The sequence below is a fragment of the Falco cherrug genome, chromosome 4 (genome assembly GCF_023634085.1).
Source record: "Falco cherrug isolate bFalChe1 chromosome 4, bFalChe1.pri, whole genome shotgun sequence".
Taxonomy (NCBI): domain Eukaryota; kingdom Metazoa; phylum Chordata; class Aves; order Falconiformes; family Falconidae; genus Falco; species Falco cherrug.
This window is the reverse complement of record NC_073700.1, coordinates 1107597-1122067: the sequence shown is the minus strand read 5'-3', so window position 1 is coordinate 1122067 and position 14471 is coordinate 1107597. Positions and strand designations below refer to the sequence as shown.

General features: G+C 41.4%; 1 protein-coding gene across 1 annotated transcript in view; it reads right to left on the bottom strand.

Annotated features, from left to right (window-relative positions):
• Positions 1-14471, bottom strand: part of RAD54L2 (RAD54 like 2) — a 70085-nt gene that overhangs the window by 33073 nt on the left and 22541 nt on the right. The window contains 1 exon segment of the mRNA XM_055707131.1: positions 12479-12688. Within this exon segment, the coding sequence (XP_055563106.1) occupies positions 12479-12632 (154 nt within the window). The 5' untranslated portion in view covers positions 12633-12688.

Sequence of the window (14471 nt, the reverse complement as noted above, 5' to 3'; positions counted from 1 at the left end):
CATCTGACCTAACAGATTTATGTAACCAGGAAGCAAGATTTAAGGACAAGTACTTGTGGAAAGTACCCAGTTGCATTTACAAGGCATGCTGTATGGTTTTGGCTGGGATAGAGTTAATTTTCTTCATAGCAGCTAGTATGAGTCTGGATTTGTGCTGAAAACAGTGTCAGTAACACAGGGATGTTTTCGCTACTGCTAAGCAGTGCTTACACAGAGCCAAGGCCTTTTCTGCTCCCCACCCCACCCGCCAGCAGGCTGGGGGGGGGCACAAGTAGTAGAGAGGGAACCCAGCTGGGATAGCAGAGCCCAACTGACCCAAGGGATATTTCATACCACAGGACATCATGCTCAGCATATAAAGCTCGGGGAAGGAGGAGGAAAGCGGGATGTTTGGAGCAATAGTGTTTGTCTTCCCAAGTAATCATTATGTGTGATGGAGCCCTGTTTTCCTGGGGACGGCTGAACACCCACCTGCCGATGGGAAGCAGTGAATGAATTCCTTATTTTGCTTCGCTTGCGCACACAGCTTTTGCTTTACCTATTAAACTGTCTTCATCTCAACCCACAAGTTTTCTCACTTTTACTCTTCCTATTCTCTCCCCCATCCCACTGTGGGGGGAGTGAGCGAGCAGCTGTGTGGGGCTCAGTTGCCAGCAGGGGTTAAACCATGACACATGCTTATTACAGCAATCAAGCACGAGGAAAATGGAAGTTCAATACACTGGGGGAAACAGGCAACCTATACCTGTCCTTCCACATGCAGCAACAGAAAGGGAAATTCCTTCTTCACTTTAGTATGCAAAATGGAAATGGATTTTTCTAGCTTCTCTGCTCACAGCAGCCTACTGGTGAGGCCATCACTGCTAGCCATGATAAATACGTATTCACACAGCCAAGAATTAGATCTGCCAGAAACAGTCAGTTTATAAAATGATCTCCTCATGGAAGGTAATCTTGTTACAGATAAGCCCATTTACTGAATGACTTTTCTGTGAGGGCAGCCTTGCCAGTAAGGAGTAATGTTCTCCCCCTACAGGGTCTGAAATCTTACCTAGCTGTCATGCCTCACCTACCTCACGCTTAAACCACAGGCTCTTTACAATTGTACGACTGTGCTATACATCAGAAGAGGCTCCTCAAGAAACTGTTGTCACTTGAGAGATTCCCTTGCTAACAGCACAGGAGACTCCCCTGTTAAAAGAAAAATCGCTATAAAGTTTGTATTTTCATAGAATACCAAGATAAAGGCCCTTCAGAACATGGTTTTCGTTCAACTGAAAAGTCTTTTCAGCAGCAATGTCAGCATCGCTGAGCACTGCGAATTCATAAGGGTTAAAGCTCACACCTAAACCTGCCTGCACACACAAGAAGGTCAGTTGTAAAGTTTTTCCGCACACTAGCTCCTCTGTATAGCAGAGAGTATTGGAGACGGAGTGCTGGCGGGGGTGTGGGGAAATCAACCTACACTCAGTTCAACTAAGAAGTTTCAACAAAACGTCCCAAAACATATCACAAGTGACTCTCCTTCCCCATCCTTTCAAGCTGGAGCAGCTCATTCCCCATCCCCAGCCTGTTCCCCACCTTGACCCTGATTTTCTCAAACCACTGTTCCCCTGTGCTGCAGGCCGAGCAGCTCCGGGACTGCTCAACACTGACCTGATCTGAGCCCACCAAGTGCAGCATGGGTGAGAAGCACTGGATCCATGACGTGCCACCATGCTCTTGGCCCCTGCACACCAGGGTGGTTCTCTTCTCTGCAATGACTGCCTCATGTGCTGTTCACCTTCGCTGCCACCCTGAAGAACAGAAGAGAGCTTCCTTGCACATCCTCAGCTGCTCCACACTGGCTGTGCAGTCCCTTCCCCACCCCACAGCTTCCTCACACGCTCCATATCCACCAGCTGCTTCTGCACACCCCACTGATCTCCAACAAGTAGAGAAACCGCCTACAAATTTGAATTGTTTGTAAATTATTAAACACAAACTAGGCTTGACAGCCTAATTTCACTCTTGATTATCAGCTGCTAGTAGCACATACAAATATCAAGGCCACTTTCCCTGTCCTGTTTTCTGTGTTGGTTCTCCATGTTATTTTACCAACATGGAAAACACACAAGAATATCAGATTGAGTTGGTTATGGTATAAGGTGGTGTTTAGCAACCTAAACCAGTTCAAACAGAATCAAACTCTAACTACACAACACTATTTGTTGGCAACTGAGTATTGCTGGGTTTTGAGAATCATTTGCTTTTTAAACACTGCATTGTAAATACAAACTCTTTTTGAGTAAGATCTAAAGTAAGCATGGAAAACCAGAGGAGTCCTTCCATTTACTTTAGCGAGTTTTGGACTGAACCGTAAGGATACCATTTGATCAATCTGTTTTTTCTCACTTTATTTGTATTCATATAAATCTCGGTTTATTTTTTTCCCCACACTCATCTAAATCACAACTAAGGGAAGATGTACATAATGTAACAGAACTCTAATCACAGAAAATACAGGTGGTGATGAAACAGCGCCTTCTGCAAATTCTGCTCAGACTGTCACTGTGGCAAAAGACACATTGCTTCAGACTTCAGCCCCAGGCTTTCAAAGGTTGTTTAAATGTGTTTTTTATTTTATTTCATCAATGAATGAAATAAAAAAAAATAACAATATATTGTTATTAAATAAGTTGTAATGACTTTTAAGTCAAAGGATTTATATCACAGATATTTATAGTTATCTTAATCAAAGGTAAATCCATTTAGTTACATTCCCAGTTACATTCAAGAAACTGATCCTCATCTCTTGCTACATCTTGCTGCACTTCTGTTGCTGAAGATGACACAATGTATTTGTGCAACACAGAAGAGTGATTTTGTAGATTCCAGTTTTCATCTAAGTGCAAATTTGACACAAATCACAAGCTAAGAGTACACAAAAGTGCCATTTTAAAATTGCTTCTAATAGTTCAAGTATTTAAATATTTTACATAGATGAAGATTACCTACAGATGTTTTAATTGCAAAATTTGTTTTGACAGAGATTTAAACTAGAAGTTTCTGTTCACCTAGCCCAAAAAGATTTTATCTTGTAGCTTTCTCCTGTCTCGTTCCTATTTGCATATTTGCAAGTGAAAATAATGTCTTCTGACTCCTACTTAGAATTTTTTGAGACTGAGTCAGTGAACTGCATGTTGAAGAAAATGTGAACAAGACATTTTCAACATCTGTAGTACAAACTACTGTTATTAAAATAAAAAAAATATGGGTATTGCATAAAAAACCCTTGATCCATATAACAGGCCAGATGCTCCTGAAAGATGCAGTTTTCTGCAAAGCCTAAGCATGAAATTAAAACAACAAATAAAGCAAATAACTGTGATATGATACTGAGTTTTAAAACCTGAAGAACACTTTTAATTCAATTAAAAGTTCCCCCTCCTTCCAAACTTGCTGCTGTTTCCTGGCAAAAAACCGTACAACATACAGCTGCTACATGCACATTTTATTTAACCAGTCATCAAAACCAGCAAAATACCAGATAAATTAAGGAAAAATGAAAATAAGGACCCCATGCATAGTTTAAATTCAAATGCCAAACAGAGAAATATTTCACACAGTACACTTGAAAATAATAGGAGCACTCCCTAACATGTAAAGCAGAGGATTTTCACTTTGGCTTCATCACACTTATAAGGTGACCTTGGCAAAGTCAAGAAGGAAAATACCACATTACAAATTTGCTAATTAGTTTCCTTGTGATTTCATCATGGTTTCAGAAGCTGCAGATGATGGAGTATGGTATCTATTAGCACTGACTAGGTGTGGTACAAAGCTGACTACTGGAAATGTACATGGGGAAAAAGGTACCAGACACAAAAGAAGTGACTGCCCTTTGTTAGAGATTCTCTGGCTGCTTTGTGAAAAGAGGAAAGCAAGTTTGGGGCCAATAAAGCACAATGCTCATATCCTGCAAAGCCCATCAGAAAAGCCGGAAGAAACAAGATAATTCTCTCCACAAAAGACTTGGAGCAATTCTTTGTTCAGCTAATAACCGCGCTCTCATTGGCCCTGCTCCCCATGCATTCATGTTACTCTCACGTTTGTAGCAGCTTTAAGAAAAGAGCACGTGTAGCTACAGGTTAAAAAAAAAACCAACCACATTTGAAAAAATCCATATACATATATATAGAAAATGCAGAGCCATGGATGTGGGCTGTTCATGAACCACATAGAAGGATTTCTATTTTGTATTCCATCATACGTAATAGATCAAAGGGAAGGAGGAAGAAAAGAGGGGGAAGAACAGCACAGCTAGTTATAACACATCATTTCACAAGATCAGCCAGTCCCTGTGCCCAGGCAGAGGGTCTGAAGGAAGGAGAGCTCTATCGTCATCACCTCCTTTTAAAGAAGTAAAGCAAGTCATTACTCCAGGTTATATAACGCTTAGACTATGCCAGACTTTGTGCCACCCTCTTGAAAGGGAAGCCACTGTCAGAGAGCCTGGGAGGCAGGCAGAGGAACATTTTCATCCAGAGCTTCCCCCTGCTTAGGATAAGCAGAGGAGACAAGAAAGTGTACACATTTTCAGGCAGAGCAGGCAGACGGCGACAGGCTCAGCGACTGACCGGCAACATCGTCAGTCTGTAATTCCCTGCGAAGGGGGCTGGGGGGACAGCACTGTCAGGATCTCATCCTTCCTTCCCACAGCAGCCATCAAGCCACACCTCACCCTGCTGAGAATAACCTAGTTCACAGGGTTAGTTAAAATGCTGGAATCAGTCAATAAAACCTCCACAAACCCCAGGCGCCACTCCTCCCCACACTCCTCTCCGTTCCTCTTACCTTCCCTGTTCCTCCCGGGTTTGTGGGCACACAGCGGGCAGACAAAGGCTCCACCTGCCTCTATCACGCCCCGACAGCCAAAACTGCCCCAACACAAATATAATGCCCGGCAAGGCAATTTGCAGCTTCAGCTTCAGCAGAAAGGGAGTTAACCAAGCGTACAGTACAGGCAGTTCCCAGCAAAAGCACCCAAGAGGATTTTTATTTTTTTTTTAATGTCACCATTTAGTGAGTCCGGTAAATCCACTTCAAGAGAGCTGGGTGCCTGCCACGGGGTCTGCATGGGCATTAGCAGCTCTCACACACCACGCTGGGTACACAAACACTTGCAAGCTGGGCAGGTCCAAGCCCCTCAGAGTGCACACAGAAAAACCAGTTGTTCTGAAAGACAGACTGTACTACAGGGAAACTGCCAGAGTAAAAATAATGGGTAAAATATTCAGCCTCCTGTAACGCAGCAAAGTTCCCAGAGTAATCAGTGGGGCTTTTGCCTAAAGGAGACACAAACCCTCTTCAGGGCCATCGCAATGTAACTTTTCTGCATTACTAAGTAACCAGGATTGCTAAAACTGCAAATGCCAATATCCACTCTCTTTTCACCTTTGATACTATTTCTTTTGTATTTTATCAACTGGATTGTGAAAACATAGGAGACAGCCAGCTCCTAACCTTCTGGGTCTTGGTAAACTAACACAAGCCAGGAATGTAAGACTTGAGGAGCTGGACAGAGTGTGCTTAACAGATACAAAGCAATTTTGGAGATGCTCTTATCTCTTTCAGGAACCGAGAAAAGAATAAAACCCCTTCAATTTCTTAGTTATAGCAAGTCACCTGAGAAATGCATCCAGCATCTGCAGATCTGATGCACGTTTCCTGAGTTATCCACAACCAGCTGACTTGAGTCCCACAGTCTACACCCACATGATAAAGCATATTTAAACACTCTAATCCAAGGTAATGGACCTAAGGTAACTGCATCTAAGGAAATGCAGTTTCCTATAACAATTCCATAAAGTTTAAACATGCCAATAAGCAGGATAATAATTTACCAGTAAATTCTTTCATATGAAGTGATTACTTTTGTACCTTTATACCATCACACGTGCCATCCTCTTTGCACAAATTATTTGCTTGGAAGACAGTCTATGAAAAATCACTACAAGCATTAGAATCTACATGGTTGTTTAAGAACATGAAAGTGCACTGAGCTACATGGAAATTCAGGTTTGACTTTGCAGGCTTACAAAGATCAGGGCCATTGCGGAGGCAACAAACTTACTGTCGAGAAGAGGTTGCTCCCCCCAGGACCCATGCTTCTAGCTTCCTTAGAAATAGTACTGGTGGACTCCAGAGGGAGCTGCATCCAGCCACAAGTAACCAAAAAAAAAGAATCAAGATAGGAAAGTCTATCAAGAAGGAAAAAATGGAAAGATGTCAATCACCACTCTTGCCTCCACTTGCGCTCTGCCAACAGTAACTTGCAGGTTAAATTATAGGCTTATTAATTATTGGCACCCACCACGCTTGCATATGTACACACAGAATACAGCAGAGTTTAAAATCAAAGCAACCCTTACTATTGCCTTCAGTGCTTTTCTAGGTTTAGGAAAGTCCTGACTTTTGTTTCTTTGCACATCTTTTATTCTGACTTACCCACTTTCAATCAACAAAACAAGCCTCCTCTACTCCGGACAGGCCTGTGCCTTTCATTAGTCCCTGCCACCAGCCTCCGGAAACAATGAGGACAAGAGTCAGAGCACATATATCACCAGTCTGAGGCAGAAAGCAATGAAGTCCACTGTGCCCACGTACTGCAGCAGATGGAAGCATCTCATTAAAGGGTTCCTCAAAGAGCAGCTATAGTCTCTAAGGCTGCCTCAACCTTGGGACGCCCATCTACCCTTGATACCACCTGAAGATGCAGCTGTGAAAAAGACACTTTCTAAAAGGAATTGAGAGATTAAAGAAATAAGTATGTATTTTCTCCTTCTCTTCTGAAGGAATGCATTTCATTTTCTAGTAGACAGGAAACACTGGTTTTAAGTTGTCCTCCCTAAGAGAAAATGATGTGCAGGCTGGTCAAAAGTAGAAGGTAAAAAGACTTCATGTTGCTGGAACTAACTTCCATTTACCAACACAAGCAAGACCATCCAAGTAAAGTAAAAAGTGCAAGTAAATTACTTTCTAACACTAGCTTCCACACCTCCACCCCCTTTTTTTTTTTTTTTCTTTCCTTCTTTTCTCCTCCAGCAGTACGGGCTTTTCTAAATTCAGATATAAAATTATATAGAATAGGGTATCATTTAGAAAGGTATCATCCAGAAGACCGTCTCCACATTCTTCTTCTGCCTCTCAGTTTCATACAGGTGAGTATAACATGACCTAATTTATAAGAATAACTTCAGATGAAAAGTAAAAAACTCTATATGAGCAGGAGGAGCCTGCTAAATGAACAGATTTATACCAAAGACTTTCCTCTCTTCCCTTGTAAGGACAGAAATTTGCTTTATTCCCAACCCCACACATCCAGCTAGGGACTCCAACACACACCACAGGTTTTTTTGTTCCAACACCTTGTTGGGAGAAGAAAAGATGGAATGACTTTGGGGTGGGAAGCACATGAATAACACAATCTCCCAAAATGAGCAGCAGCTCCCTGCACCTTAAGGATACAATCATGTATCATTCAAAAAAATTAATTAAATAACTCACACTCCACATGACTTAAAGCTGAAATGATTTTGGAAATTGTTTTGAAATAACTCCAGGTGCTAATGAACTTCCTAGTAAGTATGGAGTTAACTACTGATTTTTCCCATCAGATTAGACAAGGAAATTATTCAGGCAGCTACAAATCGATTTCACTTTCAATGTAATTGCACCCCTTGCTGCATGCAGCATGATGCTGACCCACAAAGAGCCACAAAGGAACATCACATTAAATAAAATCCATTCTTGCTATAATTTCATGCCACATTTCTTTCCCCAACCACCAAGTGAAAATGGTACATAAAGCTGTTCTAACAGCACCCCTTTACATAAACAGGCTTTCCTCTAGCAAGAGTTCAAGGAAAGCAAAGATCTTTTCAAACGTGAATCGAAGTGGCTGTCAAATACTCCTGCCTTGGTATCTTGGGAAACCTGAAACTGTGAGTACCAAGTGGCACACTCAAGTTCAAACAAAAAGCAGCCATTGAAATACACTCTGGATCATGCTCCAGAAACAAGAGATAACTGCTTGAATCTGTCATGATACTATCAAATGTCATAAGACTGTGCTTATCCCTGTCTAAGAGGCTAGGGTGAGGAAAAAGATACCTCTCCCCTTACCAACCCCCTCTGCCAGTCTTACACAGGTTCTAAGACTTGGCCCTGGTCCCTCCACGCTACTAACAAGGTGCAGTGCGAAAGAGCACAGGCAGGACACCTGTGTGTCCTCTGCTCTCCTGGGACTTGCAATTCTGTGCCACCAACACAACTGTGCTTCTCATTCACTCCTCTTTAATGGTCCATACCCACAGAAACCCCACACAAAGCAGTTTTGTTTTGCTCCAGCACTTTGTCAGGGAGCAGGAACAGTGTGAGCCTGAGGTGGGAAGAGGGAACACAAACTGCCTCCATCTTCTGTTCTCCACCAAATAGAGATGTCATGGATCTAGCACGCCCCCCAGCCCTGTGGGAAGAAAGGGATAAGAATGGAGAAAACAGGCAAAGTGGACAACACAGGGCAGAAGACAAGACCAATTGCGTGGAGACTGTCATATCACAATAGTAGTATCTAATACACTATTATTTGGTGTTGTCTGGTGTATCTGCATATTAAGAATTGCAGTACTACCACGGTACTGGAAAATGGTCCATTGCAGACACCCCAGAAGTACTGATTCCAATCCCTGTCTGCTGTACCACACATCCTGTAAGGCAAACACAACTAGCAGCCTTCAAGAACAGTGTCTCAATGCCTGTGCCCATTAAGGCATCTTTCAGAGAACTGAAACCACCAGCTCTTTACACTTTTACCCCTGAACTGCACTTAAAAAAAGAAGTGTTTAACCCATATACTCAGAGGTAAGAAAGCAAGCAACTTGCCATCACTATTAATAGTGGAATTTCAGCAACATTTATGAGTAAGAGAATGAATTGCAGAGACTTCAATCAGAATTATCCAAAGACATTCAGAAAGTGGAAAACCAGAGCACTACAGCAGGATTTGTTCAAACACTCAACAGCTTTCCTCAGGAAAGCTCTGAGGTATGAGCAGTCCCTGCATTTGAAATTATCTGTAAAATCCATACTGGAGGTTTGTTCTCTTTGCTCAAATTAGCTTTTATTCCTATGGAGTTCTACACAGCCCTGAGCAACCACCAGGATCAGAGAAAAAGTGCAGGACTTGAAACAGCCCTTTATCTCTACAGTCATCAGTACATCACATTTCTAGTGAAAAGGATTTAGGGAGTCAACAAAAAAGTTCTTAGCAGTCATGCACTGGTATCACAAAATCAAACATGATAAAACAAGTGCTGCTTCCCACAAGTGATGAGAAAACAGATGCAGCGGGCAGGGATGACAAGGCTGGAAAAGTGGAAGCCCCCAGCTAGGACTGAAGCATGCTGCTAAGGATGGGTGTTCAGCCTGGCAGCCACTGGGAAGGGGTTATACGTGTCAGGGTAGGTATGTCCTGGAAGAAGTGCTCTAGAAAAAAAGACTAAAGCTATAAGAGCTCCTACACATGATAAGATTCATTAACTGACCCCCACTTAAGAAACATATAAAGGATATAAGCTAAATGGTTATTAACTCTCACTTATTCAGATATATTTGGAAAACTAGACTTCTGTACTCTTTTTCTTCCTTGAAGACAGAGGGAGAAGGTTTAAGAACTGCTTTCATCAAGAGTGAAAGTTTGTACCGTAAAAGTCCAAACTCAAGTAAACTCTAGACTCTCTAAACTCAAACAAAACTTTGAGCAGAAATGAGAAAAACTGCACCAAACCTGATGATAGCACTCTTAATTACCAGAATGTAAAAAGAACTTGAAGAAAATTCTGAAACTGAAGCCAGCACAGGTATTAATTGCACACACAACATACATCAAAGAGATAAAACCAGGTTAAACAGCAGTGACATGTTTTGCACAAGTCTGAGACTATATCATCCGACAACATTACATGAACATGGAAGGTTCTTAAGTAATTTGAGTCACCACCAAAATGTTGAAAACCTATGCTCCTAAACCAAAGCCACTATTCTGCAAGCAAGCAGTACAAATTTTAGTTTTATAGTTATTATCACTGTTACTTAAAACAAGCAATCAGTATGGAGAAAACATATATGCAGCCTCTCACTCTTCCAAGGAAAGAACTGTGAAAGATTAGTAATCTTCTAAGTCTTGTAGTGCTAGAGATATGCAAGAGCCCATCCACGAAGGAAGGGTGCCCCCATGATCCCCAGTGGAACATCTACAGAACAACCACAATACCAGGAGGGGAGGAGAACAGCACAGCTGGGAACAGGGAGTTTTAACAGAAATCATTAAAATTAAGCTTTTAAAAAGCTTCATCGTATAAACATTAGAGCACTTCCTTCCCTCTTGTGAATAAAAATAACTGTCTGTTCCCAAGATGATTTTTATGAACAAGGGTCATCAGCAAAGAGACAGGACTATAAACATCAGATGGGAAAATTAAAATGATCCTCTTCATTCTGAAGTTAGCTATATTTCAGTGGTCAAATAGCAGAGGACTGGGGTTTTTTTTATATTAGATCTAAGGTAATAGTCAAATAATGTCAGTAAGTGTCAAATGAAATTTCTGAGGCAGTATGTAGCTGTGAAGAGATATCAGGAAAAGCAAAATGGACACCCCCACAGAACACAATAATTGCACAGAAGCATCTTGATATTCTGGCAGATAGAATTAAAGCTGAAACGATCTGAAACCTCAGAGGCGATCTAGCTTTTCTCAGATTGCACATGAGAGAGTTTTTCCTGTACCAAATGAACAACCATAAAAACATTTTATGTTCCGTGTACATTGTTTTTTTACTGTTCCTCATTATTTCCTACATTTGTTAAAATTTATTTTTAAATTAGTCACTAAAGAATTATAAAGCATAAGCATGTTTGTAGTTTTAAAAGGAAGATAAACAGCTGTCGTTAACAGTTAGCGATGTCCTGATACATCTACATTAATTTTGTTTGCTTTGGAAAGAATAATCCTTAAGAATAATTATGAATATTCAGCCACAGTAACACAGGTCTATGATTAAATAACCAAGGGGAATGACCCGCTTGGACATGACATACAGCCACTCCTCTCTGTTAATAAAAATTTGGCTACAACGTCATGCTTCCTATTGCTTGCTGGCTGCAGGTTCCCATGAACAAAGTGACAAGGTCACCACCAGTCTCTTTGAGACAAAGTAACCTGTGGCCCTACAACTCTTACCTCCCGGGAATTCTCCTTTTCTTACCTAACACTTCTGTTTCCCTACTTTCTCAATAGAAAAAGCCATCACATGAATAAAAGCAGTGGAATGAAATTCATTTGTGTAAACATTTTATAAGCTTTTTAAAATCAAAAAGCATCTTCAGGTAGCACGTGGTTGAAAGAATATAAAAAAAAAAGCAAACCAAACACTTGAGGGCAACAACATACTTTGAAACCAACAATACTTTCATAACTAGAAAAGAGAAGTATCTGTCTTTAACACATTCTATGCCAAGGAAAGGAAGACTATTCTCAGTAGGTTTAAGTAGGTGCATCCAAAACCCTGCACATCCTTTTAAATTATTAAAAAAAATCATAATTTTAAAGGAATCAAATGCAGCATTCCCTTAGGCTCGGGCTGTAGTTTTATGATACAGGAGGTCTGGTGGCAAATACAGCATGGGGAATTCCCACCTGAGCAATGCATTCCCGTCTCCCATCTTGGAACATCAGCCCTTCTGCTGGACCAACAAACACACTTCTAGGATTGTGCTATGAACCAGAACTGTTACCTCATCTTGCTTAAACATAACCTACACAGCACAAGTCCACAAACAGCTATACTCGTCCTAACTGAAGAGGAGCATGGGTCAGCTGTAACTCGGTGAGGATAGAAGGTGACAACTAACTTACTCAGCACTGCCTCCTTTCGTACTGTAAAACAAACAAACCAAAAGAAGCCCAACTTGTATGCTGTCAGAAAAGAACATTCTCCGGTTGTTAAAGATGATTATTGTAGGTGAGCAATAATTGCCAACAGCATCCATTAAATTGTTTACCTACCTATGGGTGAGTAATGTAAATATATTTAATTTCACTGGATCCATTTAATAATACAAGTAATTTTAAATTAATTTATTTACTACTTTATATAATCGCTTCCCCAGTATCTGTAGCTATTTTAGAAATTTTATCCTACTTACAATTTATGCTTGTGGCTTGTTTTCATGATGGAAATTTTTTTTTGGTCAGGAGTCCAAATTTAACCTACATTAAATCCCTATTTAAACTAAACACCTACATAAGTACTTCTCTCTTCCAAGCACTGGACAAATCCTAACCCTTATGCAATCTACCAAGGTGCCACTCACCAAAATTAGTAACACCAGTTTTGTATAACAAATGTATGCAGATTTACAACCCCGTTCACTTACCACTCTCATCAAGTAAGTCCTCCTCGTCATCCCCATCATTGTCCTCCTCCATCGCCTCCTCCTCATCTTCCTCCTCCTCCTCCTCTTCCATATCCTCCTGCTCCAAGTCCGGGTCCAGGTCCGGATCACTCCCTGAGATTGACTCGTCTGACATGATTCCCAGTGGTGCTCCTCGTGCATTACCTGCTCATGTTCTACCGTGAGGCAGCCCTGCGAGGAAATAAAAGAGGTACGTAATGAGCCCAGTAAATCCCAACCTTTGAGCCTCAAGGCTCAAAATCACAGCAGGATTACTGCACATAAAAACACAAACCTGCCATCAGTCTTTTAAATAATAATTATATCAGACTGTGCCCAAAATCCTGTGTAGAAAACGGATGCCATAAGCAATGTCTCATAATGATGTAGGCCCAGCATTGTAGAATCACTATCAGAACCAATATATTAACTAAACACTCAAAACCCCACCTCTTTCTTGGTATCCTTGACATGTAAACAGCAGAAGGAATTCTTGTATCAATGTCTGATTATACAAAGATGCAAAACTAAATTAATTACATGAACAATTTCAGAACACTACCATCCAAACATGAAACATAGAAAAAAGGATCAGTGTCAGAATCCCGTATGGATACCTGTTACCCTGATCCCATATGCATCGCAATATGGGCACTGTGGGTCGCAGACAGAACCACCCTCTTGACTTGGCTGTACCTGCTGCAAAGGTCACCCAGCTGCTTGTCACAGCCTGTCTGAAGTCTCTGTTCCAACCAACAGAACAGAGACAGCCTTACCATTGTAACAGTATGGTCAGAAGACTACAAAGATCCAGTTTTTAAAAGCTGTACATCCCTTTCTAAAGCAAGGTAAGAAGAAAATTAAACACAAAGGAAGGCTGGATCGGAGAATTGCATTTCCTTCCTCTAAAGGACAAGAACCGGAGCTGGCTGTGTGTAACCCCTCTGTTACGCTGCTCCAGCGCACCACAGCAGAAATCATGGTACAAAACAACAATAAAGCCTAAAAAGAGGGCCAAGGCAATCACAAAGTCACAAGTTTATCTGTTCAGGTCATGGACAGTGATGGGTACTCCTGGGTACTCCTCTTCCATACACAACTAATTACCACAAAGGAGCTGTTTAAGATGGATGAAAAAGAAACACAACCAACAATGGAAAATAAAGGAGGTGTCTTGATCTCAAGGAACATAAAGCAAAGTATGTGTTCAAAAAAATCAAGCCTCAGAAGAATTGCTATCCACATATTCCCCAGAAAGCTTCAAAGACAGACAAGGGAAACGTTTCCTCATCACTCATTTTCCACTGCCCCCTACTTACAAGACATTTCCAGTGTAAACTATAAGATGCTTGAGAATTAATCAGCTATTTACAAAAAACCCCAACAAACTTCTAAACAGATAAGGCAGCACACATATCTACAAACACTTGAAGAAACAGAAATATTTCATTTTCAGCTGTGCTTCAGCAGTAACTAGATGAGCTCAGGAACTTGAAGGTTAAAGACACAACTCAACACCCTTGCAGCAGGACTGAAAATCTAACTGTCAAGTATGCTGAATTATTCCAGCTGAAGTCATCAGTTCCTGCTTTGCCCCTCTCAGCTCCTCAATAACATTGAAGAGTGTCTGAAAGGAAAATAAACACAAGGGAAGAACAAGCTCTGCAGATACTGGTATTGGTATAGGAAACCTTTCACCACCAGGTCCCAGCAGCACTTTACCACCAGGCAGGGACAACTGAAGTCCCTGCACTACTACACATGTCACACAAAGTAAGTTGGCTTAGTCAAGCAGATGGTAGAAAAGGCCAAAATCTAAATTAGCTCAAGTGGAACTGTGCCAGTTTACAAAAGCCAAGGAGATTCATTCAGCTTCTGTGGCCTGCTGGTGGGCAGGCACAGAGCCATGCAGCCCACTGACCCCCACGCACCACAGCGCCCGCGTCGCTCACCTCCCAGGTCTGTGCCTTGCCAA